Source organism: Lipotes vexillifer, unplaced genomic scaffold (genome assembly GCF_000442215.2).
Source record: "Lipotes vexillifer unplaced genomic scaffold, Lipotes_vexillifer_v1.1 scaffold532, whole genome shotgun sequence".
NCBI classification, from domain to species: domain Eukaryota; kingdom Metazoa; phylum Chordata; class Mammalia; order Artiodactyla; family Lipotidae; genus Lipotes; species Lipotes vexillifer.
In genome coordinates, this window is record NW_006798027.1 from 1,119,260 (window position 1) to 1,145,316 (window position 26,057).

At 43.7% G+C, this 26,057-nt stretch overlaps 1 protein-coding gene and 1 pseudogene across 1 annotated transcript in view; one reads left to right on the forward strand and one right to left on the reverse strand.

Moving 5' to 3' along the window:
* Positions 1-321: 321 nt before the first annotated feature.
* The window catches only part of ADAMTSL3 (ADAMTS like 3), a 371,609-nt gene continuing 345,873 nt past the window's right edge, over positions 322-26,057 (forward strand). The window contains 2 exon segments of the mRNA XM_007470069.1: positions 322-505; positions 1,973-2,074. Coding sequence (XP_007470131.1) covers positions 2,006-2,074 — 69 coding nt within the window. The 5' untranslated portion in view covers positions 322-505; positions 1,973-2,005.
* Positions 3,038-3,798, reverse strand: LOC103077699 (6-phosphogluconolactonase pseudogene; annotated as a pseudogene).

A 26,057-nucleotide genomic window follows, 5' to 3' on the forward strand; every position in this document is an offset into this window, starting at 1 on the left:
CGCCTGGCGGCCGGCCCTAGGCGAGGAGTGGCTTCCAGGAAGCGGGCGGCGGAGCGTTCCAGCCGAGTCTCGCCGTCGCCGCGGCCCCGCGCGCTCCGAGCGGCCCGGCCCGGCCCCTCACGCACTCTTTTCGCGCCCCCGGCGTACCCTGCACGGGCGGAAGGCGCGGGGCCGACGCGAGGGCGGGCGGGCGCCCGGGCGCGCCGTGCACTTGCCGGGCGGTGCAGGTGGCGGCGCGCGCCCTCCGCCTCTGGGCCCCCGCCAGCGCCTTGCTCCGCACGCCCGGAGGGGGCGGGAGAGGCGGGGCGGCCCCGTCCCAGCCCCATTTAACTTCTCGGCGGCGGCGGCGACTGCGGCGCCGCGGGCTGGAGGCCAGCGTCGGGGAAGGTCTCGGTCCCGGATTCCGCACGAGGTGTTGACTGGGCCGCTTCTGTCCGCCTCTCCTCCGCGCGCGCCGAGCCCGCGCGGCCCGGGCTGCACGTCCCAGACGCTTCTGCGGCGCCAGGTGGGTGCTAGGAGCTCGGCGCCCGGGGGTGGGAAGGCTCTCTCCAGGGGAGCAAGACGGGGCGGTGGCCTCTGAGCGGGTTTGCGGGGCTCCGAGCGGGAGGGTGCACTGCTCTGTTCCCGGGAGCTTCAGGACCGGGGCGCTCGGCAAGGCTCGGAGACCTCGGGCCGGGCAAACTCCGTGGGGTCCCGGTGGTTTGGGGGAGAGACATTCAGGGGCGCTTGACTGCGGGGAACTCCGCCGGGTTGGGGGTTTTCAGATTTGGGGATTTCTAGGTAGAAAACGGGCTGACAGCACCTAGTGGTCTTGGGCGTCGGAAGGTCCTGCCAGTTGGCAAGTGGGATGCGAGCGCCTAGAGCGCCAGGGGCTGAGTGACGCGCCCGCTGTGGCAAGTGGACGTGCGGGACTGGGACGCGGCGGCGGCGGGGGCCCGGGGACTGCGAGGCGGCGGGTAGCCGGGGGAGTGCGCGCCGGGACGGCTGCTGCGAGCGAGCGAGCGAGCGAGGTGGGCGCACGGTCCCAGGGCCCCGCACTGGCCGCCTCCCTTCGGCCCAGAGTCGCCGCCTCAGGTCGGAAACAGCAGCACATTTGCGGATCGCATTAGGCCAGGCCCTTAATGCTTTCTCCAGATGGAGGGAAGCCACCGACCCGCCCCCGGACACCGGCTCCGCCAAGGCGCCCGCGAGGCGAAGCGAGAGGCGAGGGTGACCTCGGCTTTTCGGCTTTTCCAGGCTCGCCTCGTTCTGATTTCCCTGCAAACTGTAAGGAGAACTCTGAAGAAAGCCCCCGCTGACCTCCTGGTCTCAGAGGGCCTCTGCTGGTTTGCCCTCATCTACTTTTAGGAGATTGTGCTAGTATGGCTCTGAGGCTGTGCCCTCCGAACCTCCCTTAACTCAACTCTCAGGCCTCTCTGGCTGCAGGGCTGAGAATCTGAGGATGAACGGCGTCCTCTGGTGGGGAAAGCCTTGAACCGTCAGAAGACCTGCATTCCAGTCCTAGAAAAGTCACCGTCTTGCTGTGTGACCTTAGGCAGTTCCCTTCCCCTCTCTGGGCTGGCTTAGTTGGGCTTAGACTCAGTTTTGCCTGAAGCAGCGGAAGCTGGCAGGTGCCCTAACCCTTGGCTCCATGCAGGCTTCCTGAGTGGGATGCCAATAGCCACACCCTGCTGCTGACAGACGGGCTGGGAAGTGGCTGGTGCAGAGATGGCTCAGCTTCTGGAGGGCTGGAGGTACGGGTTGCACACTGGAGGCTGGTCTAGCTGCCCTCCTGACTTTGATGTGGACTCCTCCTAAAGAGAGCCCCAGAGATCCTGTACCCTGTAATAGGTAGCTCCATCCTGCGCCAACACAAACCTTTCCAAGACATTATGTGGGGCTCAGGGTTCCTCCCTTTGGTTGGTCTGTTAAGTCATGAGTGCTGCCACTGGGTCCAGAGCTGATTGGAAACCAAATCTTTCCTCCTTTTTAGGCTGCAAGTGAGATCCCCAGGAGACTGGACTCCATGGCTTCCTGGAAGAGCCCCTGGTGGCTGCTGATATGGATGGTCTTCATGCACTCTGCCCTCCTGCAGGTAATAGGGAGGGGAAGGGGAATGGTAGGCATCCCTCTGTTTACTTCGGATTTTCATTCTAGATCACCTAAGATGTGATATGATTAATGTTAATCTTATACCAAAGAGAATCTAATTGTTTCTTACCTCCAGCAAATGGTATTTCTGGTTGGCTTAGCTGTAAGCATAATCCAATCCCTTGGGTCCTCTCCGAGTCCTAATACCACTGTGCCTTGATACCACTGTGGATGCTATATATGAGTGATAACTTGGGGCTGTGATGGATCTTGTCTTTTTCAGTCTGGAACGGCTGTCTGCATGTGCACTGTAGAGACTTGGCTGCTACAGGCCAGGACACAGTGATTGGGCAGAGGCCAGGTTGTGGCATTAGCTCAGCCACTAAACAAGTATTGTGTTTATGTCTGTCAACACATATCACACTGTTTTGCAGTCCTCCCTCGCTCCCTCTCTCTCTCCCTTCCTCCCTCCCTCCTCTCTCCCTTCCTCCCTCCCTCCCTCTCTCTCTGTCTCCCTCCTCCCTCTCTCCCTTCCTCCCTCCCTCCCTCTCTCCCTGCCTCCCTCCCTCTCTCTCTCCCTTTCTCCCTCCCCCTCTCCAGCCACTAAACAAGTATTGTGTTTATGTCTGTCAACACATATCACACTGTTTTGCAGTCCTCCCTCGCTCCCTCTCTCTCTCCCTTCCTCCCTCCCTCTCTCTCTCCCTTCCTCCCTCCCTCTCTCTCTCTCTTGCTTTCTTGCTTTCTTCAAATGCTCTTTGTAATAACTGTCACCCGGAGCCACAGGCCAGGCCGTGGGTTGAGCCCCTGGGCAGGGCTGGTGGCTGGACCCTATCGACTTCCAGTGGCACCACAGGGCTTTTCTAAAATGAAGCCTGGAGTGGGCTGGCAGCGGGTCCCAGCCCCGGAAGGTCCCGCCTACTGGGCTGTGCATGGTCCCAGCTGCGGCATCTCGGGGTTACAACGGTTACAACGTGGAATGCTTCCTGAAGGGCACTCACGGTCAGGAGTCCGGCTGCTGCCTCGTCCGGGAACTAGCAGAATTTCCCAGCTCGGGGCTGGACCAGGGCTGCGGGGAGCGGGTTTTCTTGCTTGTCATCCAAAACGCGCTTCAGAATGTCTGCCTTGCCTGCTGTAGTCGCCACAAAGACGACACTTGGAGCTGCCTTCAACACGGGAAGTGTGAGGCTTCTGGGGAGTCGCCGATGGTGGGGCCACCAAATTCTCCCCCTCCTGCGGGGGTAGTGTCCGGGGAAGAGTGAGCAGGTGTGGCCACCGGGACCCACACCCAGAATCAGCAGGTCGAAAAGCAGAATGGAGTCCCCTCGGAAGGCCTGTCTCACCTCCTTGGCCGAGTCCTCAGCCGCCTCCTCCACAGGCAGCGCGGGGTTAATGGTGATCACCTGGTTGGCGGGGGCTGGGCAGTGTGGAGAGCATGTGGGGCCGCTGGAGGCCATCAGTGCTCTCGCAGTGCCCCAAGCGCATGTCGGAGAAGCCCAGCGTCCAGCGCGCAAGACCGGCAGGCCCGGTGGAGGCAGCAGTGGCGGGCAGCTCGTGGGCCCGCATCGATTCGAGGCTGCCGCCGGACAGACTGAGCGCCAGTTGGCCTTGGCCCCGCGCCAGGCGCTGCGCCACCAGTTGTGCCAGCGACGGACCCAGCTCCTGCAGGCTCAAGAAGACCAAGAAGAGGCCGCCAATGCGCCTGCGCTGCAGTCTTTTCTTTAGCATCCTGTCTTTCCCACCAGCCCCAGGGGGACCCAGCTCAAGCATAGCATCCTCATTTACCCACTGGACAGACTCAAACGAATGGAGCTAGCGTTGCCTGAGAGACAATAGGGAATGGCGGAGACTGTGGCAAAGTTGATGGTACATGCTCCATCTATTAAGAGCAGCCTCTACTCAACTCCAGCTGATCATTGCCAAGGGAGAATGCACACTCAGGATTGCTGATCGTACTATTTTGCAAGATAGCTGGTTATCCAGACTTCCTGTGCTATCTCTCAGTTGTTAAAGCATTGAAAGCCAGACGTATATATTTGTAGACTAGATTCAGCCAAGCAGTTTGTACCCCCAGATCTAAAGGTGCAGAGCACATCTTGGTATTGTGTCCTGAGGTATGCTGCTAGCCCATACCGTTCCTTGTGTGAATTAGAACATGCTGGTCCATACGGTATCTTGTGTGAATTAAAGCAAGGCAACCCCTCCTTGCACATGTAACTTCTCATTACATGGCTTGGTGGCCTCTGTACTCCTGGGGCTGGCAAAGGGCCTGGCACGTAATAAGGGCTCTAACGTCTATTAGATGAGCATATACACATATATAAAGAGATACACCCTGGGATAGATTAATCAGACTTCTCTGCTTCTCATTTCCCTCTTGTGCTTAGTGTTTCTAAGGCCTCTTTCAGCTCCAGTGTCCCATGATTTCGGTGACTCATGCAGAGCTGGTTAGTGAGGTACCTCTTCTCTCCCATTATTCATTTTATTGGTGCTACCCCATATTCACATTTCAACAGATAGCTTTTATTAGAACAAATGTTAATATTTTCAGGGTAACTTTAGGATTTCTGTGGTCAGTGAGGTGTAGTGTTGGGGCAAAAGGATGGAGACTTGCTTTTCCATCCCATCAGCAGATCTGAAACAGGCTGTGAGAGCTCCAGAGATTTGTTCCTGGTCAAATGAGGCTGAGGCTCCAAGGCACAGAGTTTCATTTTGCCTTCTTCCACCCTATAAAATTTAAATGTGTTTTGAGGCAGTCTGTTGACCTTTGGCCAAGGGCAGTGTTTGCCCAGCTTGAATCACGCACTGACCTCTTTTGCATTTTTCCATATCTTTGTGCCACTGCAGTGTTGTTTCCATGTATTGGGGCAGTGTGCACAGAAGGCTGTAAACGAAGATTTCAGGCCAGCGGTCTTCATCATCCACAGCATCAGCTGTTGGAATCCCAGCTCCACCACTTCAAGGCCTGTTATACAAACATCTCTGCATCTCAGTGTCCACATTTGTAGAGAGGGGGTGTCTACCTCATAGAATTTTCTGGAGGAGTTAATCCATTGTGAAGAGGAAAAAAGTAACAAACAAAATGAAAGCTGTCTGGCATGTAGTAAGTGTACTAAGTAAGTGCTGTTGCTGTATTAACCCTTTGAAACAAGCGAGATGCCTGTGATTTCTGCTGGGGATGTGGCTGGTGCTATCACGGGGCCTGGAGAATGTTCTAGTGAAGGCTAAGTCAGTTTGGGGTGCCCAAGGGTTGGACACTTGGTTATCTCCCTATCTCAGGGTCAGCCTGAGTTTGAGTCAAAGCTGCTCCTCCGAGGTATCTTGGGATTTGGGTGTTTGGGGGGCCCTTGGGGGTCTTCTTTGGTCTCTCCCCTTCCTTATAAGTGCTGCCACCAGGAGGCAGGTGGAGAGTTAATAGCCGTGTGAGGCTGAGCTGCAAGGAGTAAGGAATGTGCCAACTCATTTAATAAAAACTAGATTTTCTTTATTAAATCAGCTAAAACTGAAACCTTTATATTCACTGGCCACAAATAATTGTGATAGATGGCAGAGCAAGCCATGAGGTCAGCAGTCTTGTATTTCTCTAACTCGTTCTTGACTGTTTCTGGAGGAGCTCACCGTTTCCCTCACTCAGGCAGCTGGAAAGGCCTCCCATCTTCTGGTTACACCCTGGCCCTGGAAGCTTCCTGTTGCTCTGGGCCTGCTCCTTAGGGACCCTGATCTTCCCTGAGAAGACAGGTGCTGCTGTTCCAGCTCTCTCTTCCAGCCTTCTTCATTGAGAAGTCTCAACTCAGGGGGATATAAATATGGAGCAAATCATGGGCTCCAGCCATGCTTTGCCAAATCCGTTCCATTTCCATGCCTCCATGCAATCTTGGGCAGATTCCCTTTCATTTATTAAAAGTCCAGTCCAATTTAAAATTTTGATTCCCTGCTTGATTTAAATCTTATCTCCCTTCTGTCTAGTCTAGCCTTGACACGTGGCTCCAGGTACCTGAAGTGGGGTCGTACTGTGGTTCATTCTCTTCTCATCTCAACCAGTGGTAAGGACTGGTGTGGGGTTCTTTCTTCCTTTTAGTTATTCTCGGTCCAGCTTTCCTGGGGTTGGGAGCAAGGAGAGGGGATGGGGAGAAGGTCAAACAGCTCTTGACTTAACTGGATGCCTCTCTCTGGTAGTTGTCACCGTCTCTAGCTCTCGTTGACTCTCTGCCCTCTGGGTAGCACATGTAAGTTCTTCAGAGGGCTCTGCAGGACCTGCCTTTCCTGAAGCAGGAGGTCCAGCTCCGGCTTGCCTCGTGCTGCTGGGATCTTCTTGCCTCCAGGCAACCCTGTTGGGTGGGGTGCTGGCAGGATGGTTTAAACCCGGATCCTTTGGTGTTGTCCACTTAATCCACAGGAAGTGCTCACATCCTTGCTGTGCAGTTGGTGGGGGTGTGGGATGCTTCAGCGCTGGCTCCTCTCTCTGTCCTGCCAACTCCCTTCAGTTCTCTGGTCCTTGCTCTGCCAGGACCGATCAGTGGATCCAGTCTAAGCTCATGCCCATCTGGAGAGTGGATCGCCAGTCTCTCCTTGCAGGCATCCCCAGTCTCAATGAGTGATTCTTTTTTTTCTTCAGTACATCTCAGTCCTCCTTCTTGGAGGGGAAGGAGTGAGGTGGTAGCTGGTATCCCTTCTTAGGGAGCTCTAAAGGAGAGGTCACCTTATGTTGGTAGCCCTCTTTAGAATGTGTGTACTTAGCTCCTCTTTATCATGAGCTTTGCCCCCTAAATTCCAGTGTTTTGGCACTGGGAAGGGTCAACATCTTGATACTAAAATTAGACATGTTGGTTCTAGTCCTAGGGCCATGCTGGTCTTGGTGGTAGTTCTGGTCTCTGATTTCAGTGGTTCTGGTCTGATGTTTTAAATATTGTTACGTTAGGTGGTTCTGGTCTCAGAGGTTCTCTCTGGCATTGCTTTTGGTCTTGTCGCTGTTTCTGATCTTAATCATTATGGTTTTCATCAGTCCTGGGGTGGGGAGTGGTTCTGGTCTCAGTGATTCTGGATATTTTGGTGGTTCTGGTCTTGGTGGTATTTTTGTCTCCGTGGCTGTTACCATGGTGGAAGCTCCAGTATTAGTAGTTCATGTCTTGGTGTTGGCTGTGGTCTTGGTGGCAGTTCTCCCGCTGTGACACCACCAACATTAATCCCAACATTCGCTTTCACTCCATCTCCTTTAAATCAGAAGTCAGAATCCACACTTGGGTGTTTGTTGTGAGTTACAGAAATCCCCTGCCTCCTCCAAATCACTCTTCTGACCCAGGAGAAGGAGGTGGCAGATTCAGTCTGAGACGGTGGCCTGTGTCAGTTCCCTCTTGACTGAATCGGGTCGTCCATGAGCCGTGGTTAGAGATCCATAAACACTTGGATTCACCCTTTACAGTAGCTTCTTATGATATCAATTAATTTGTTGTAGGACCTTTTATTTTTTCATCCTTTTCACCTGTTTCTCTCTTTGTTCTCATATGCATGATCGCCATAGCTTCTGATCATCCTTCCACAGAACTCTCCAGGCGAGTTCTGTGACACTCTTCCTGCTGTTTCCTATGCAGGGAAGACGTTTAAGAGAATAACAATCAATTGATTGAGCTCATTGTCATCACTTGACACTCTGTGTCTAGAGACCCTGACTGCTAGCAGATAAATTATGCAAATAAAACATTTAAATTGTAGAAAAATTGGGAGCTTCCCTGGTGGCGCAGTGGTTAAGAATCTACCTGCCAGTGTAGGGGACACAGGTTTGAGCCCTGGTCCGGGAAGATCCCACATGCTACAGAGCAACTAAGCCCATGCGTCACAGCTACTGAGCTTGCACTCTAGAGCCCACGAGCCACAACTACTGAGCCCGCCTGCCACGACTACTGAAGCCCGTGCGCCTAGAGCCCGTGCTCTGCAACAAGAGAAGCCACCGCAGTGAGAAGCCCCGCGTACTGCAACAAAGAGTAGCCACCACTCGCTGCAACTAGAAAAAGTCCACATGTGGCAACAAAGACCCAATGCAGCCAAAAATAAATAAAAATAAGATAAATAAATTTATCTTAAAAATTGTAGAAAGATAGAAGACATAGATAAATGAAAGGAAAATCAGAATTCAAAAAATTGCCTTAATCGACTGCCCAGATAATAATTATTAACATGTTCATTTCCAGACTTTTTTAATACATAAATATGATATAAATATATGTATGTTTCGATAAATGGAATCATGCTAAACATACTGTCTCATGCCTCATTTTTTTTAGTCATTATGTCATGAACATCTTTCCGCATATATAACTGCATTTTTGTTTGCAATGCCTGTGTTCATTGCACTTTTGGATATACCACAATACTGTAAGTTGTTTAAACGCATTCTTTCATTACTGGACAGTTGGGTTGTTTCCAGGATGGTTTGTTCACTTCTGTTTGTTATCAGCCATCTGTAGTGAACTTTTTATACTCACATTTTTGATCACTTATTTGAATATTGCCTTAAAATAATGTTTTCTTAGTGGAATTTGCTTTGCTGCACACTTGGTAGACATTGTGGTCTTCTTCCTCTTCCCCCTGTTTTATTTTGGGTAGAGTTTTCCAGCACTCTGGGTTTTATGTTATAAATGGACGTCCGGTGTGACTGCATCCTTTACAGTGATCTTGGTTGCGTATATTCCAAACAGCGCTGACACCAAAGGCGGCGTCCGAGCAGAAAGACCTAAACTTGTCCTGGAGGCAGACTCCACCTTATTACCAAGTTGCCAGAGTTATCGGATAGTTACAGAGTCATTGCATAGAGCTGGTGAGAATCCAGTGGGAGAATGAATGGGAGCTCTTTCCTTGTTTGTCGTCTGTGACACCTACATTCCCTTTTCTCTTCTACCTTTCTGACCTTTCCATTCTCAGGCTCTCTTTTTGGCTCGTCTCTGGCTCTCTTTAAAAGCTGCTTTATTCCAGAGTTCTGCCCTTTGCCCTCTTCTTTCTGTCTCCACGTACTCTCCCCAGGCAGCCTCAATCACTCTGCTGGTTCTCTCTCCAGAAGCTCCTGCCTGGGGTTATCACCAGAGGACCCAGGCCTCATAATGATTCAGGCTTTCACATTCAGGCTTTTGATGTTCTCTTAAATAGGATTATATATACATTGAAAAGATAAAAAAACTGTCTATTATTTTACATCAACTGTTAAATGTAAACATTGAAAATAAAAGACAATTTTTTTTGTTGTTGTTTGTTTGTTTTTTTGCGGTACGCGGGCCTCTCACTGTTGTGGCCTCTCCCGTTGCAGAGCACATGCTCCGCATGCGCAGGCTCAGTGGCCACGGCTCAGCGGCCCAGCCGCTCCGCGGCATGTGGGATCCTCCCGGACCGGGGCACGAACCTGTGTCCCCTCCATCGGCAGGCGGACTCTCAACCACTGCACCACCAGGGAAGCCCCAAAAGACAATTTTGATAGCTTAGTTTTGGCCTTCCTCCCTTCCTTCCTCTCTCCCTCTCTCTCTCTTTTTCTTTCTTTCTCTCTCTCTCCCTCCCTTCTTCCCTTCCTTCCTTCCTTCCTTCTTTCCTTCCTTCCTTCCTTCCTTCCCTTCTTTCTTCTTGGTAACCTCACTAAAATAGAAGACACCCAGTATCTCTGAGAGGTTTCTGTCAGCCTCTTCCATGAGCTGCAGATCAGTATATCTGTGAGCTGCTACTTACCTCCACGAGGATATGCCTTGCGGGCCTCAGACACAATATTTCCTAAATGGAAATCCTCACCACCCACCCAGCTCTGTCTCAGTGTCTGGATTCTCCATCTTCTAATCATTTGACCCAGAATCCTGGGGCCACTCTAGATGCCTTCTTCTCTGTTGCCCCTGCCCTGTACCCATCCGGCCACTAACTTCCATTTGTTCCATCTCAGAAATGTCTCTTAGGGACTTCCCTGGCGGTCCAGTGGTTAAGACTTCACCTTCCAATGCAGGGGATGCGGGTTCGATCCCTGGTCAGGGAGCTAAGATCCCACATGCCTTGCAGCCAAAAAACCAAAACATAAAACAGAAGAAAATTGTAATAAATTCAATAAAGACTTTAAAAAAAGAAAGAAAGAAATATCCCTTCAATCTGTTGTGTCCTCTTTGTTTCCACTGACACTGTATGTTGGAAGAGTAGGGTATTTGACAGCATGTGGTATGAAATAAGAATGAACAAAGATAGTTTGTGGCTACACTGGGGAGGACCTTGCCAAGCACACTAAATAAATTAACGATGAAGAGGACTTGATTCAGTGGGCAACATGGAGTCCTGTGGGCGTTGACCAGGAGGTGATGGGAGACACAAGTAAGATTCCATTGGACCACTGGGAACACACTTGAGTGAAAGATACTTGAGATGCCGCTGGCACCAGTGCAGGTTGGGACTGATGAGAACCTCAGCTCAGTTCACAAGAGAGCATGGGGCCGTGGGGAGGGGGGTGTAGTCCTCAACAAGAGGATGTGATTATGGGCACCATTTCAAAACCTGAAGGGATAGAACTTGACAAGTGATTATGTGGGACTGAGAGAGAAAGAGGGAAGAATTGAAGATTCCTTTAGGTTCTGAGCTAGTTTTAGGGACACACGAAGGTGAAAATTCACCCTGATCTTGTGAAATTGTCAGTTACGTTTGAGAGAGTAGCTTCAGGCAAAGCTGTGGATTGCAAAATGTGAGGAACTGAATAAGCCTGTTTAATAAGTTGTGCTGGGAAAACTGGACAGTTACATGTAAAAGAATGAAATCAGAACAATCCCTAACACCATACACAAAAATAAACTCAAAATGGATTAGAGACTTAAATGTAAGGCCGGACACTATAAAACTCTTAGAGGAAAACAGGCAGAACACTCTATGACATAAATCACAGCAAGATCACCTCCTAAAGAAACAGAGATAAAACCAAAATTAAACAAATTGGACCTAATGAATCTTAAAAGCTTTTGCACAGCAAAGGAAACCATAAACAAGATGAGAAGACAACCCTCAGAATGGGAGAAGATATTTGCAAACGAAGCAACTGACAAAGGATTAATCTCCAAAATATACAAGTAGCTCATGCAGCTCAGTATCAAAAAAAACAGCCCTATCCAAAAATGGGCAGAAGACCTAAATAGGCATTTCTCCAAAGAAGATATACAGATGGCAAACAAACAAACGAAAGGATGCTCAACATCACTAATCATTAGAAAAATGCAAATCAAAACCACAGTGAGGTATCACCTCACACTGGTCAGAGTGGCCATCATCACAAAATCTACAAACAATGCTGGAGAGGGTGTGAAGAAAAGGGAACCCTCTTGCGCTGTTGGTGGGAATGTAAATTGATACAGCCACTGTGGAGAACAGTATGGAGGTTCCTTAAAAAACTAAAAATAGAACTACCATACAACCCAGCAATCCCACTACTGGGCATATACCCAGAGAAAACCATAATTCAAGAAGAGACATGCACCACAGTGTTCATTGCAGCACTGTTTACAGTAGCCAGGACATGGAAGCAACCTAAGTATCCATCGACAGATGAATGGATAAAGAAGATGTGGCACCTATATACAATGGAATATTACTCAGCCATAAAAAGAAATGAAATTGAGTTATTTGTAGTGAGGTGGGTGGACCTAGGGTGTGTCATATGGAGTGAAGTAAGTCAGAAAGAGAAAAACAGTTACCGTATGCTAACATATATATGGAATCTAAAAAAAAAAAAAGTTCTGAAGAACCTAGGGGCAGGACAGGGATAAAGACGCAGATGTAGAGAATGGACTGGAGGACACAGGGAGGGGGAAAGGTAACCTGGGACGAAGTGAGAGAGTAGCATTGACATATATACACTACCAAATGTAAAGTAGACAGCTAGTGGGAAGCAGCTGCATAGCACAGGGAGATCAGCTTGGTGCTTTGTGACCACCTAGAGGGGTGGGATAGGGAGGGTGGGAGGGAGACGCAAGAGGGAGGGGATATGGGGATGTATTTATATGTATAGCTGATCCACTTTGTTATACAGCAGAAACTAACACACCATTGTAAAGCAGTTATACTCCAATAAAGATGTTAATAAAAAAGGAAATATGTAATACTCTTTGAGAAGGAAACAGGATCATTAGGAAGTTTCTTCTGAGCAAAGTGAACACTTCAGTATATATGCACTGCAAAGGGAGGCAGCAAGGAGAAAGGGAGGGATTAAAGATCCAGGAGGAAAAAACCAGTTGTATGCAGTTATTTCATAACAGAAAAAAAAAAGTAGGCAGTGTTTCCCCTCTGCATTGCTAATGGATCCTAAAGCAGCAGAGCTAACATCTTTTGGAAACCACATTTCAAGGTTTATGATTGTGATTGCTCTCAGTTTATTTTTACAAAGATGCTAATTTCCATAAATAGCATGGAAGCATAAAGCAATTTCCTCTCCCAAGTATTTTATGCAATTACTTTCTGGAATTTGTCAGCACTGAACAGCTCCAGCTAATGTATGCTATAAATTATTGTGGTCAAACGCTCAGAAATTCATCTGTTCTCCAAGCCTTCATTTACAAATATAATAGCATGTTATTTTGAAAAAAAAAATTTTTAAAGGAAGAGTTACTCTATTTTATTAATAAAAACTCATTTATAGTATTAAAGGACTCTTTAAATTCTCTTCACTTTCTCTTTTGAAATTTCCATTTTCCCCCTGATTTAGAAACATAAACATATTCATTATAAAAAGATGTGGAAAACACTGGAAAGGACAAAGATGAAAAAAACCACCTTTCATTCTAACAGTTGTTAGGATTTTGTTGCGTACATTTCCAATATTCTTCTTAGAATATTAACATATATATGTATCTTTTAAAAAGTGGTTACACTGTATTTTGATTATAGCTTTGTAAAGATTTAACAACATGAGGAATATTTCTACATGTCATTATTTTTATATTTATTATAATATTTAATGTCTTCACAGTATTGCGTCATTTGGTGTGCTATATTTTATTAACTAATTCTTTTACTGCTGAACACTTAAGTTCATAAGTTTTTTGCTGTTGCAAATAATGCTGCTATGAAAATATGTTTGCAGATCCATCTTTGCTCGCATTTATTATTATTTCCTTTGAACACATTTCTAGGAAAATATTTATTGAAGCATAATCTTGGGGTCAAAAGCTATGTGCAGTTTTAAGACCTTTGATTTATACTATCAAGTTGCCTTTCAGAAAGCGTCTCTCAATGTGTACTCTTTGCAATAGTTGGCAATGTAAGATTTAAGGAAATCTTAGTAGTGAGAGATTCTTAAAAATACTTTTGGGCCATTTGTATTACTGCTTTTGTGTATGGTCTCCTTGAGACATTAGAAATAGAATAAAAGATTTTATCTTCATGTTTTTGCCTATTTTTCTACTGAGAATTTCTCATTAATTTGTATGTGGCTTTTTATATGTAAAGAATATGAGTCTTTTGTCTTTAATATGCTGCAAATAATTTCCCCATTTTGTCATTAATATTTTAATTTTATTTATGTTTTTGATAAACTGACATTTAAAATTTTCAAGTTGCCTACTCTAGGAGTCTCAATTTAAGAATTCTTTGCCTTTGCATCATACTTAGAAATAAACTCCTACTGAGAGAAAATAGGTGTAATCTATGTTTTCTTCTAGTCTTATATTTCTTTTAAAACATTAAAATTTCTGTCAGTTGCTTCCTGTGCTAATATCATACTTTTAAAGTTCTTAGAGCTTTGTAATGTGTTTGGTAACTACTAAGGCATGACTTTTCTCTTCAGTATTATAGTTTTGACCAGTCCAGAAGGTCTTTAAAGTTATTTGGGCAAAGTTCCAAGAACAAAAACCCTGTTGTTTTCAATGGCAATGGCATAATGGAGGTGTAACAAGTTCCTTCCCTCAAAACTATATAAAACAAACAAACGGCAGCAAAAAGAACGAAGTTTATCTCCATTAAAACAAGGAGATGGTACCTGTTTGTAAGCACAAACTCTGAAGTACTCTTTTCTGAGTACTGTGAGATCTAGACCTGAGTGAGAGAGGACCCTGCAGGCTGACATGTGTCTCCCTGCGTTCTGAGCAGGACAGAGGTTTCCCTAATGATGACTGTCACAAATTGTGCCTATCTAGTAAACTTTTGGTAAGAAGAGTGAAATTGGGGGCCTTGATGGGACACAAAAATAAGTGGGTATTGTCCCCAAAGAGGCCTGGTTTGACACCAAAAATGGCAAGGGACATACAGTTGAAGGGGAAAATTGCTGACACAGAATTTTTATCATCTAGTTGTACAACATAACCTCCTATAGGGAGAGACCACGGAAGGTGGAGTGGGATAACGTAGGGAGGAAGAACACAGCACTTTTCTGACCAAAATGCTGTGGAGTAAGGGGGTTTTCGAGAACCTCCCTGACTGTTGGATGTTGAAAATAAAAGGAAGGTGTAGCTCTAGAGAAAAGGAAAGCACATCTTTAGTAAGAGAAAGAGCCCGACAACAGTGCAGAATCGAAGCTGTGGACTAGTCTAGTTCACCCCCTGTCTCATACCTCAAGTCCCTCCTGCTGTTTTTCAGCAAACAGCCGACCCCATTACAAACAACAGAAATAGAGCGCATGCAATGGAATAAGCAACTGGGGACACGCTAGATAGAGTGGGTCTCCTATAAGATGAAGAAAACAAACATACACGTGATTATAGAAAAATGGTAACAAAGGAGATCTAACATACGTTAATATTTCTTAAAAAGAACAGGAAAAAATTCAACAATGTAATCAAAGAAAGCTTTTCCCAGTCTTTTTCTTAAGGTCTTTGTCAATATTGGTTCTGTATTTTTTGTCATTGAGTATTACTGAAGAGAACTCTGACCAATCTGATTTTTAACCCTTGTATATGCCTCACTTTGTCTGCCATGATGCGTACATGATTTCTTCCTTATTCCAAAGTCCATATTTTCATCTGGACATAATGTAAATAACTTTTAATCTTCATAAGCATGTGTGCATGTGTTTCAGGAAAGGTTTTTAATGTGGTCCTCAAATCTGTAATGTTTTTACAATTTTTGCCATTTTTTTCCCTAAGCTTACTTTTTCTGTTGTCTTAAAATGTTTTCTTTAAATTCTTGTATTTCTTCCTGAACTTTTTTAAAGCAAGGTCGGGTTGTTTATAATTTATTTGTGATTTTTTTGCAGTAATTTATCTAGAGATACGTGTTCATTGATTGCATTTTACTTATATTTGTTTCTGTTTTTAAAAATTTGTATGCATTGATCTTGTGAGGGTTCTGTTCTGATAGGGATCCTCTTTTTAATGGGGCTCTGCTCCATGGGTCTCTCATCCTTCTTAGACAAGCAGGCTGAGAAGTACATGTTCTTCTCATGGTGATAAAAGAGACACATGAGAGCAAGTCCAAAGGCATGAGGGTCTTTCTCATGCAGTCTCATGTCATTTCTGTAAAACCCCACTGGCTGAAGCAACTCACATAGCTGAAGACACAGTCAGAGGTAGGGACAGAGCAGGTTGTATGGCCAAGTCCAAAATTATTGGGGTGGGCTGGATAAAGAAGATGTGGTACATATATAAAATGGAATATTACTCAACCATAAAAAGGAATGAAATAGTGCCATTTGCAGAGATGTGGATAGACCTTAGAGAGTGTCATACAGAGTGAAGTAAGTCAGAAAGAGAAAAACAAATATATAATATCACTTGTATGTGGAATCTAAAAAAATGGTACAGATGAACTTATTTGCAAAGCAGAAATAGAGATACAGATGTAGAGAACAAACTTATGGATACCAAAGGGGGAAGGGGGGTGGGATGAATTGGGAGACTGGGGTTGACACATATATTCTGCTACATATAAAATAGGTAATGAATGAGAACCTACTGTATAGCACAGGGAACTCTACTCAGTGCTCTGTGGTGACTTAAATGGGAAGCAAATCTAAAAAAGAGGAGATATGTGTATACGTATAACTGATTCATTTTGCTATACAGCAGGAAGTAACACAACATTGCAAAGCAACTATACTCCAATAAAAATTAATTAAAATATAAAAAAAATAAAACTGACTAAATTATAAGCCTCCCCGCAAAGAACCCTCACAAAATTATTGGGGTGGGCAAGTCTGCTCCTCCCCTAGAGATCATATGTATGTGTGGGGTGAGGGGTAGGAGTGAATATTTTTGAATAATTAATCTACTCTAATCTGCCAAAGCCAGGTTTTTCATTGAGGCAGTATAGCTCCAGAGAGCACAGTTGAGCTGCTACACTCACACCACCATCACAAACTAACATTACTGATTTGGGAAGAGTTGGCACTAATGAGGAATTGTAGCCAAGTCTCACCTCGTGATGTGAAGCCAGCTTTACTTCATGAGATAGGTGTTCCTCTTGGGTAGGGAGGCTATGATACCTTCCTTCCCATCTTACTCATAACTTTAACTCTAGCCTTAAATCTTAGACTGTTGCAAGTAGAAGTCTAGAAATTGATTCCTCTCAATCCCCTAGTTCAGTGTTACTTCAGCTTTTTGACTGAAAAAAACCTACAGGAGGAAGTGCATTTTACATCATGACTCAATGCATGTACATATCTATGCATTCATATTTTTGGAACAAAAGTTTCAAGGAACAATGCTAATTCTTTCCATGAGTGGTTCACTGTGATACCTGTTTTTATATCCACTCCATTCCAGTTGATTCTATGACAAAATGACTGGTTAAGACCCAATTAATTTCATCACCTACTCATGGGCTATATTTACAGTTTGAAAAAAAAACACTGCCCTAGTTAATAGATCCCATTCTCCGTCGACTTTTGTATGTGTTGATTTTCCTCCTCTGATACTTGGCTGGAGGGAGGGGGTTGATAAATGAGGCTCCTAGCACAGCTTCCAAATTCTGATTGGCCATCACCTAGTGTAGCTCTGCTTTCTTGGGGCGCTGTGTTCCCGCACGCAACCAACTACTGCCAATAGTGTCCATTTAAAGCTACAATTTCCAATATGCTTGGTTACTAGGGTTCTTCAGAGCTATCTAGATTATCATATTCTTTGACTTGTGTGACCTGCTAACATGATGAATCATATTAATAGGTTTCCTAATATTGAATCATCCTTGTGTTCCCGGCATTAACTGTGCTTGGCCATGATATACTGTCTTTTTAATATTCAGCTGGATTTGGCTTGCAAATATTTTGTTGAAAATTACTACATCTGTATTCATAAGTAGTGTTGGTTGGTACTATATTTTCCAGGTTTTTAATATAAAAATTTTTGTTAACTTTATGAAATGGATTGAAACATTTTCCATCTTTTTCTCTTTTCTGGATCAGTTTAGCACAGGGATAAGCTATTCTTTGAAGATTTGAAAGTAAAATAAATAGTAAAATTTTACCTTGATAGTAAAAATAAATGGGGCCCAGAACATTTTGGGGCAAGTAATTCTTTGACAACTTTTAAAAACTTTTTATAGGATTATTGGATTATTCAGCTTTTTCCTACTTCTTTAATCAATTTTGGTAATTAACCTTTTCCTAGAAACCTTCTATGCAATCAAAAGTTAAAAATTTGGTAGGACAGCAAAGGGGAGTATTTTGTAATTTTTCAAACTTTTTTTTATTATTTTGCTTTAATTTCTGATTTATTTTTCTTGAGAGTATGCAGAAAGTTTTGTATTTAAGTGCTCAATTTTATGAATGTTGCAAGGATATTTAACAGTTTGACATTTTTCTGAATTTCCATGGATAATGGACAATACATTTTATTCTCTGTATTAAGGAATGTTGTTCTCGTATCCCCTCTCTCTTTCTTCATTGTTCCTTTCTGTCTACTCACTCCCCACACTAATTCCTACTTAGTTCTAGGGGGGAACAGTCTATCTTTTCTTTTTCCCCTTGGCTATTACTGATCTTTGTCTTTAGGAACTTAGCAACTTCTTGTCTAGCCGGTTTTTGTAAACAGAGATGGTTCTCTCCTTAAGAGGAATAATAGGTCCAGGTGTTGGGTAAGATTGAACTAAGCTTCCCCATTTTCTGATCTTGCCTCTGGGTTGTTTTTTTGGTTTTTCCAATAGGATCAATAATGAAATCTTCAACATTTTTATACACATATATTTTTCTTTATTACCAAGTTGTGCCAGTTCACACTCCCGCTAGTAGCCCGGGAGAGTGCCCTTCTCTCTACATACTCACCAGCATTTGATATCACTCAAAATTGTTGTCACTTTAGTAGCAGTCCAGACATTTTTTTTTTTTTTTTTTTTTTTTCCACTGCTGTGGCCTCCCCCATCTGCGGAGCACAGGCTCCGGACGCGCAGGCTCAGTGGCCATGGCTCACGGGCCCAGCCGCTCCGCGGCATGCGGGATCCTCCCGAAACGGGGCACGAACCCGCGTCCCCCGCACCGGCAGGCGGACTCTCAAGCACTGCGCCACCAGGGAAGCCCAGTCCAGACATTTTAAACTCTGTCACCCTTAAATCCGGATAGAAATGGCCACCCTGGTTATCAGAGCAGGGAATTCTGAGGGTTGGTGTGGCTCATTTAGAGATGCCTTTTAAGCTATTTATAAAGTGAATAAGAGATGAGTCTATAATTTATGAAAAGAGAGACCCATATACATTAAAGTCCCCAAATAAGGCACCAGAAAGGGAGGGGGATAAAGTTATAAGCAAAACTTGGTGGTGCTCAGTGGAATCTGGGGGACAAGACTCCAGGTGAGATTGGGAAGGAGAAAGCACTGTCCAAATCCTCTGTGGGGGTGAAGGCAGGGCCTATGAAGACCCTCTTTCTGCTTGGTTTGGTTCTCCGTGAGGCTGGAGGATGGCCTGCCCCTTTGCTGGGAATGGAAGGTTGAAGCCAGTGGCGGAAAGGAGCCAGCCTGTACGTGAGGGGCATGACTGCCTTTCTGGAGGAAGAGTTGCTCATTTGTTGGCAGTAATTGCAGTCACCCTTCGCTGAGGTTGAGAGAGAAGAGAGGGGGGAATTTCTGGGATGGGCAGAGTGAAGCAGGTCCAAAGCCCTGTGGCTGTTCAAATGAAATTCCTTTCAGTGCAAACACTTCACACTGAGAATGCAGAGCCTCCTTTCCATGGAGCAGTGGTTGGTAGGACACCAGCAACTATTACTCCCTCCCCCGATGGCCCTCTGATGAAAGCAGGCCCTCCCAGGACCCCAGCCAGGCCTTTGCTTCGCTCCTCAGGACAGGCTTGATGGTGTTGCATCTCAGAGGTAGCCCAGTGGCTCTGAACTGACCTATAAGCCCTCCTTCTCGTCCTTGGGAGGTCCAGCATGTGGCAGGCATCATTGTTCACGGCTTTTGGGGTGGAGCATTTGTGCTGCACACTCTGTAAACACTTTCTGGGATGCATTAGCAGCTTCCATTGTCAGAGCCAGGAAAACATTTGGTGCATGGAGCGGGGAAGGGACACGTGGAGTGGCAGGCGGCCGTGCTCTGGCGGGCTCTGTTCAGTCCCTGATGTGGGGAGGCTGTTTACCTCGGTGGTGCCCACTATACATCTGGCTGATGCCTGGTGGATCCTTAATGAGGTACTTAGCAACCAGACACTTCTTTTCTGCTTTTTAAAATTTTTTATTTTGTTGTTTTTTAAATTAATTTTTATTGGAGTAGAGTTGCTTTACGATGTTGTGTTAGTTTCTGCTGTACAGCAAAGTGAATCAGCTATACGTATACATATATCCTCTCTATTTTGGATTTCCTTCCCATTTAGGTCACCACAGAGTGTTGAGTAGAGTTCCCTGTGCTATACAGCAGGTTCTCATTAGTTATCTATTTTATACGTAGTAGTGTATATATGTCAGTCCCAATCTCCAGTTCATCCCACCCCGCCGCCCTCTTGGTAACTGTATGTTTGTTCTCTATGTCTCTGTGTCTATTTCTGCTTTGCAAATAAGTTCATCTCTACCATTTTTCTAGATTCCACATATAAGTGATATTATGTGATATTTGTTCTTCTCTGTCTGACTTACTGCACTCTGTATGACAATCTCTAAGTCCATCTACATCTCTGCAAGTGGCACTATTTCATTCCTTTTTATGGCTGAGTAATATTCCATTGTATATATGTACCACATCTTCTATATCTATTCCTCTGTCGATGGACATTTAGGAGCAACCAGACACTTTGAAAGACAACTGAAAGATTTGGTGGGGGGGGAGGGGAATAGCCCAACCCATGCTAGGAAATGAACCAGCCACACTTTATTATATAGTTAATTGATAAAAGTAATAGATAGGCACATACACTTATGTGTGCACAGACAGAGCAGTACAGATGATATGCTGATATAACCCTCAGTCCTTCCTCAGTGGGGCTTTGGTGAATCCCTTGACTGTGACAGGCCACGTGCCTCTGCCCTTTTTGGCCTCACTGCTAATTTGTTCCTATCTTGTCAGTTGATCTTCTTTGATGCCCACCCCAGGACACAAGGTGTATCAAGGAAGCCTCGGCTCCCAAGGTTCTTCCTTGGTCAGCACAGATAGATGTTGAGTTCTTTCCACTTAAGCAATTACCAAGGGAAGCTTGTCTTTCAAAAGACACATGGCACACAGGACACGGGTATCTTTTTTTTGACTGTCATGTGGAAGTACTCACTGAGCTCAGAGCTTTGTTGTGTAATATAAGACTGTGGGATTAGCACATAATTCTGAGATTCAGTGAATGAATCCATCGACTGACAATCCCTGATGAGGTCAAGAAAGAAAGTGATCTTAATGAAGACTAATATGAGACTAGAGTTGGCAGTAATAGTGCAAATGGAGCCCTAATCTGTGTTCAATATTTATAACTCATAGATTCTTTTTTCGTTGATGGTGAGTATATATCAAGGAGTTTTCACTTCTTTGGTATGTTAGAATTCCTTTTATGGGATATATGGTTCATGAATATTTTCTCCTGGTCTATAGCTTGATTTTTTATCCTCTTATTAGCATCTTTTGCAGAACAAAAGTTTTAAATTTTGATAAAATTCAACGTATCATTTTTTTCATTTGTGGATGATGGTGTTTGGTGTTATGGCTAAGAACTCTTTGTTAGGTCCTGAAGGTTTTTTGCCGTGTTTTCTTCTAAATGTTTTATAGTTTTACAGTTAAGTTTGTGATCCATTTTGAATTAATTTTTGTATAAGGTGTAAGGTTAAGGTCAAGACTCAGTTTTGCCTGTGGATGTCCAATTGTTTCAGCATTAGAGCAAGACTGTCCTTCCACTGAATTACTTTTTAAAAAATATTTATTTATTTATTTATTTATTTTCGGCTGCGTTGGGTCTTCGTTGCTGCGCGCGGGCTTTCTCTAGTTGCGGCGAGCAAGGGCTGTGCTTTGTTGCGGTGTGGGGGGCTTCTCATTGCGGTGGCTTCTCTTGTTGTGGAGCACGGGCTCTAGGCGCACGGGCTTCAGTAGTTGTGGCGCGTGGGCTTCGTTGCCCTGTGGCATGTGGGATCTTCCCGGACCAGGGCTCAAACCCATGTCCCCTACATTGGCAGGAGGATTCTTTAACCACTTTAACCACAACCATTCTTTTGCCACCAGGGAAGTCCCACTGAATTACTTTTGCTTCTTTGTCAAAAATCAACTGGGAGTATTTCTGTGGGTCTATTTCCAGACACTTTATTTTGTTCACATTGAACTATGTGTTTACCCCTCCTCCAGCACCATGGTATCTTTATTACTGTAGCTATATAGTAAGTATTAAAATTGAGTACAGTTATTCCTCTCACTTTACTCTTCCTTTATCAAAATTATTTTAGCTATTCTTTTGCTTTTTCATATAAACTTTTGAATAAACTCGTCTATGTATACAAAAAATCTTGCTGGAATTTTGATAGGAATTGTGTTAAACCTATTGATTGGTTTGGGGAGGATTAACATCTTTACTGTGTTGAGTCTTCCAACCCATGAACATGGTTTGTTTCTTTATTATTTAGATCTATTTTGGCTTCTTTCATAAGTGTTTTGTAAAATTCTGAACATGTCTTTTTATATGTGTACCTAAATATTTCATATTTTTTGGAGTGGTTATAAATGGGGGGGTGTTTTTCGTTTCTTTATCCACATGCTATTTGCTAAAACACAGAAATATAATTGAATTTTGTGTGCTACTTTTGTACGCTGCAACCATTCTAAACTTACATACTAGTTCTAGTTGGTTTTTGGTAGATTCCTTGGGATTTTCTATGCAGACAGTGTGGTGTGAGGTCTAAAATTAAGGCCCAGTATTATGTGCTGCCTTGATATCTGGCGAACCCAGGATGGCCTTGAATGCATATCTGCCAGTTCCCCTCCCCACCCTGCTCCCATGGATATGGTCTCCTAGACAAACAACCTTCCTTATGTAGGGGGCCAGGCAGAGTTCCTAGTTATAACTGAGTAGTGAGTTTCAGTTCCCTGCAGCCTGTGGAATTGTTCAAACAAGCCAACCACATCCTCCTGAGAGAACCAGAGGCCACCTCACTCTCTTGATACTACAAAGCCTGCCTCCCTTGTTCCTGCTTGTTTACTCAGTCCTGAGTGAAACTGCTATGGGGCCCTGTGTGGCATGAGGTAATGCTCTTCCCTTGGGCTGTGAGTATATGTGATTAACAGACTGTTGTCTGTCTCATCTGTCCGGTGTCATATGTTGTGTATTTGGCCATTCCTATAACCATAGGGTGGGAATCCCTCCCTCATGAATAAGGTGAATAGGAGGTGATTAAACAGATAATCATGTCATTTATAAATCAGGACAGTTTATTTCTTTTCAATCTGTATGACTTTGTTTTCTTTTCTTACCTTATTGTGCTGGCTGTCACTTACAGTTCTATGAATAAGAGTGGTGAGAGTGGGCATCCCACCTTATTCCTGATCTCTGGGAGAAAACATTTAGCCTTTCATCATTAAGTATGACATTGCCTGTAGATCATTGTTCTTTATTAAGCTGAGGAAGTTCTTCTCTGTTCCTGGTTTGCTAAGAATTTTTATCATGAATAAGTGTTTAATTTTGTCAGATGCCTTTTTCTTTGTCAGTTGATAAGATCTTGTGACTTCTTTAACCTCTTGATTTGGTATATTCTACTGATTGACTTTCAAATAATAAAACAGCTTTGCATTCCTAGAATAAACCACACTTAGTCGTGATGTATCATTCTTTTTTATCTTGCTGAATTTTATCTTGTTAATATTTTGTTTTGAGGATTTTTGCATCTAAATTCATGAGAGTTATTCACCTGCAGTTTTATTTTTTTGTACTGTCTTTGTCTGATTTGGACATCCAGGTAATACTGTGTTCATAAAGTGAGTTGCAGAGTGTTTCCTCCTCTTCTGTTTTCTGGAACAGATTGTATAGAATTGGTGTTAATTCTTTAAACGTGTGGTAGAATTCTCTAGTGAAAGAAACCGTGTGATCCTGGAGCTTTCTTATTTGACAGGCTTTAAACTATGAACTCAATTTCCTTAATAGTTGTAGCACTATTTAGATTATCTTTTTTATGTTGGGTGAATTTTGGTAGTTTCTGTTTTTCAAGGAATTGGCCTATTTCATCTAAATTGTTGAATTTATGCATGTAGAGTGGTTTGTTGTATTCCCTAGTTATCCTTTAATGACTGCAGGATCTATAATGATATCCTGTTTCATTCCTGATGTTGGTAGTTTGTATCATCTCTCTTTATTCTTCCTCAGTCTTGCTTTTTTTCTTTGTCAATTTTTTTTTTGGTTGACACATTTTATTGATCTTTTCAAATTATCAGGTTTTTCTTTTCATTGATCTCCTCTACTGTTTTTCTGTTTTCTGTTTTAGTGATTTCTGTTCTTCATTATTTTCTTTCTTCTGGTTGCTTTGTTTTTTATTTTTCCTCTGTTTTCTGTTTTCTTGGGGTGGAATTAGATCATCAATTTGAGATCTTTCCTTTTTTCTAATGTAAGCATTTAGTGCTATAAATTTTTCTTTCTGTAACTTGTTTTGCCGTATTCCACAAAATTTGATTTGTTTTAATTTAATTCATTTCTTTGAATTTTTTTGTTTCCTTTGAGCAGTTCTCTCTGACCCATGAATTATTTAGAAATATGTTATTTAGTTTCTATTTGAAGAATTTCCTGTTACCTTTTTGTTACTGATTTCTAGTTTGATTCCACTATGGTCAGAGAACACAATGTATGATTCCAGTTCTTTTAAATTTGTTGAGGTTTGTTTTATGTCCAAAAATATGGTCTATTTTAGTGAATGTTCCATGGGCACTTGAAAAGAATGTGTATTCTGTTATTGTTGGGTAGAGTGTTCTTTAAATGTCAAATAGATTTTGTTGGCTGACAGTGTTGTTTAATTCTTTTATAGCTTTGCTGATTTTCTATCTAGTTATCAATCAATTGCTGAGAGAGTGGTATTGATATCTCCAACTATAAGTGTGAATTTATCTATATTTCCTTTCAATTTTATCAGTTTTTGCTTTAAGTATTTTGGAGCTCTGTTGTTCGGTGCATACACATTTAGTATTCCTATTTTTTTTGGTGGAATGTTCCCCTATGTCCCTGGGAATTTGCTATGCTCTGAAGTTTACTTTATCTGCTTTAATGTAGCCACTCCTTTTAAGAAATTACTGTTAAATATGCTATTAGCATAATATATTTTTCTTTTACTTTAATATTCTTTTACTTTCAACCTGTCTATGTAATTATACCTGAAGTGATTTCTTATAGAGAGCATATCATTGAGTTGTGTATCTTTTTTTTTTTAATCCATTCTCTATCTGGTATATGGTGTATTTGGTGTATTTCAACCATTTGCCCTGGAAGTAACTATTGCTATATTTTAATTATATGCTATATAATTACATGGTATTGTTGTTATAACTATATGTTATATTTGTAGGGTTTTAGACTGCTATTTTATTGTTTGTTTTCTCTGTCTCTTATTCCTCTGTTTCCTTTTTATTGCCTTCCTGTGGGTTTCTTGAACATTTTTTTTAGAATTACATGTTGATTTATTTATAGAGGTTTTGAATCTCTCTCTCTTTCCCCCACCCTCTCATGGTTATGTTATCTTATCACAGACACTTTGAGTGAAGTGTAGAAACTTTACCTCCGTTTAGGTTTTACCTTTGCCTGTTTTTAATATGGTAATTGCCTTAAATATGTTCTCTTCATACACTGAGCACCACATCAGATGATATAATTTTTGTTTCAACTTTCAAACATATATTTTTAAAAAGCTCATGAAAAGAAGGGTATTCTATTATCTTTACCCTATTTTCACCCATTACACTGTGATTTCTTCCTTCTTGAAGTTCCAGGTTTCCTTCTGTTATCACTTACCTTCTTTTTTTTTTCACATCTTTTTTTTTTTTTTTTTTTTTTTTTTTTTTGTTTTTCTTGCGTTATGCGGGCCTCTCACTGTTGTGGCCTCTCCCATTTGCGGAGCACAGGCTCCGGACGCGCAGGCTCAGTGGCCATGGCTCACGGGCCCAGCTGCTCCGCGGCATGTGGGATCTTCCCGAAACGGGGCACGAACCCGCGTCTCCTGCATCGGCAGGCGGACTCTCAAGCACTGCGCCACCAGGGAAGCCCCATTTTCACATCTTTATTGGAGTATAAATGCTTTACAATGTTGTGTTAGTTTCTGCTGTACAACAAAGTGCATCAGCTATATGTATACGCATATCCCCATATCCCTTCCCTCTTGAGCCTCCCTCCCACCCTCCTTATCCCATCCCTCTAGGTCATCACAAAGCACCGAGCTGATCTCCCTGTGCTATGCAACCGCTTCCCATTAGCCATACATTTTACATTTGGTAGTGTATATATGTCAGTGCTACTCTCTCACTTCATCCCAGCTTCCCCTTAACCCCCCCTGTGCCCTCAAGTATGTTCTCTAAGTCTGCATCTTTTTTTTTTTCACACACACACACACACTGTATTTTTTTTTACAAGGGATAAATAAACTGACACCAAACATTGTAAATGGATGACCACAACAAAAGCAACAATGATTGCAATTACCAAACATGAAACAC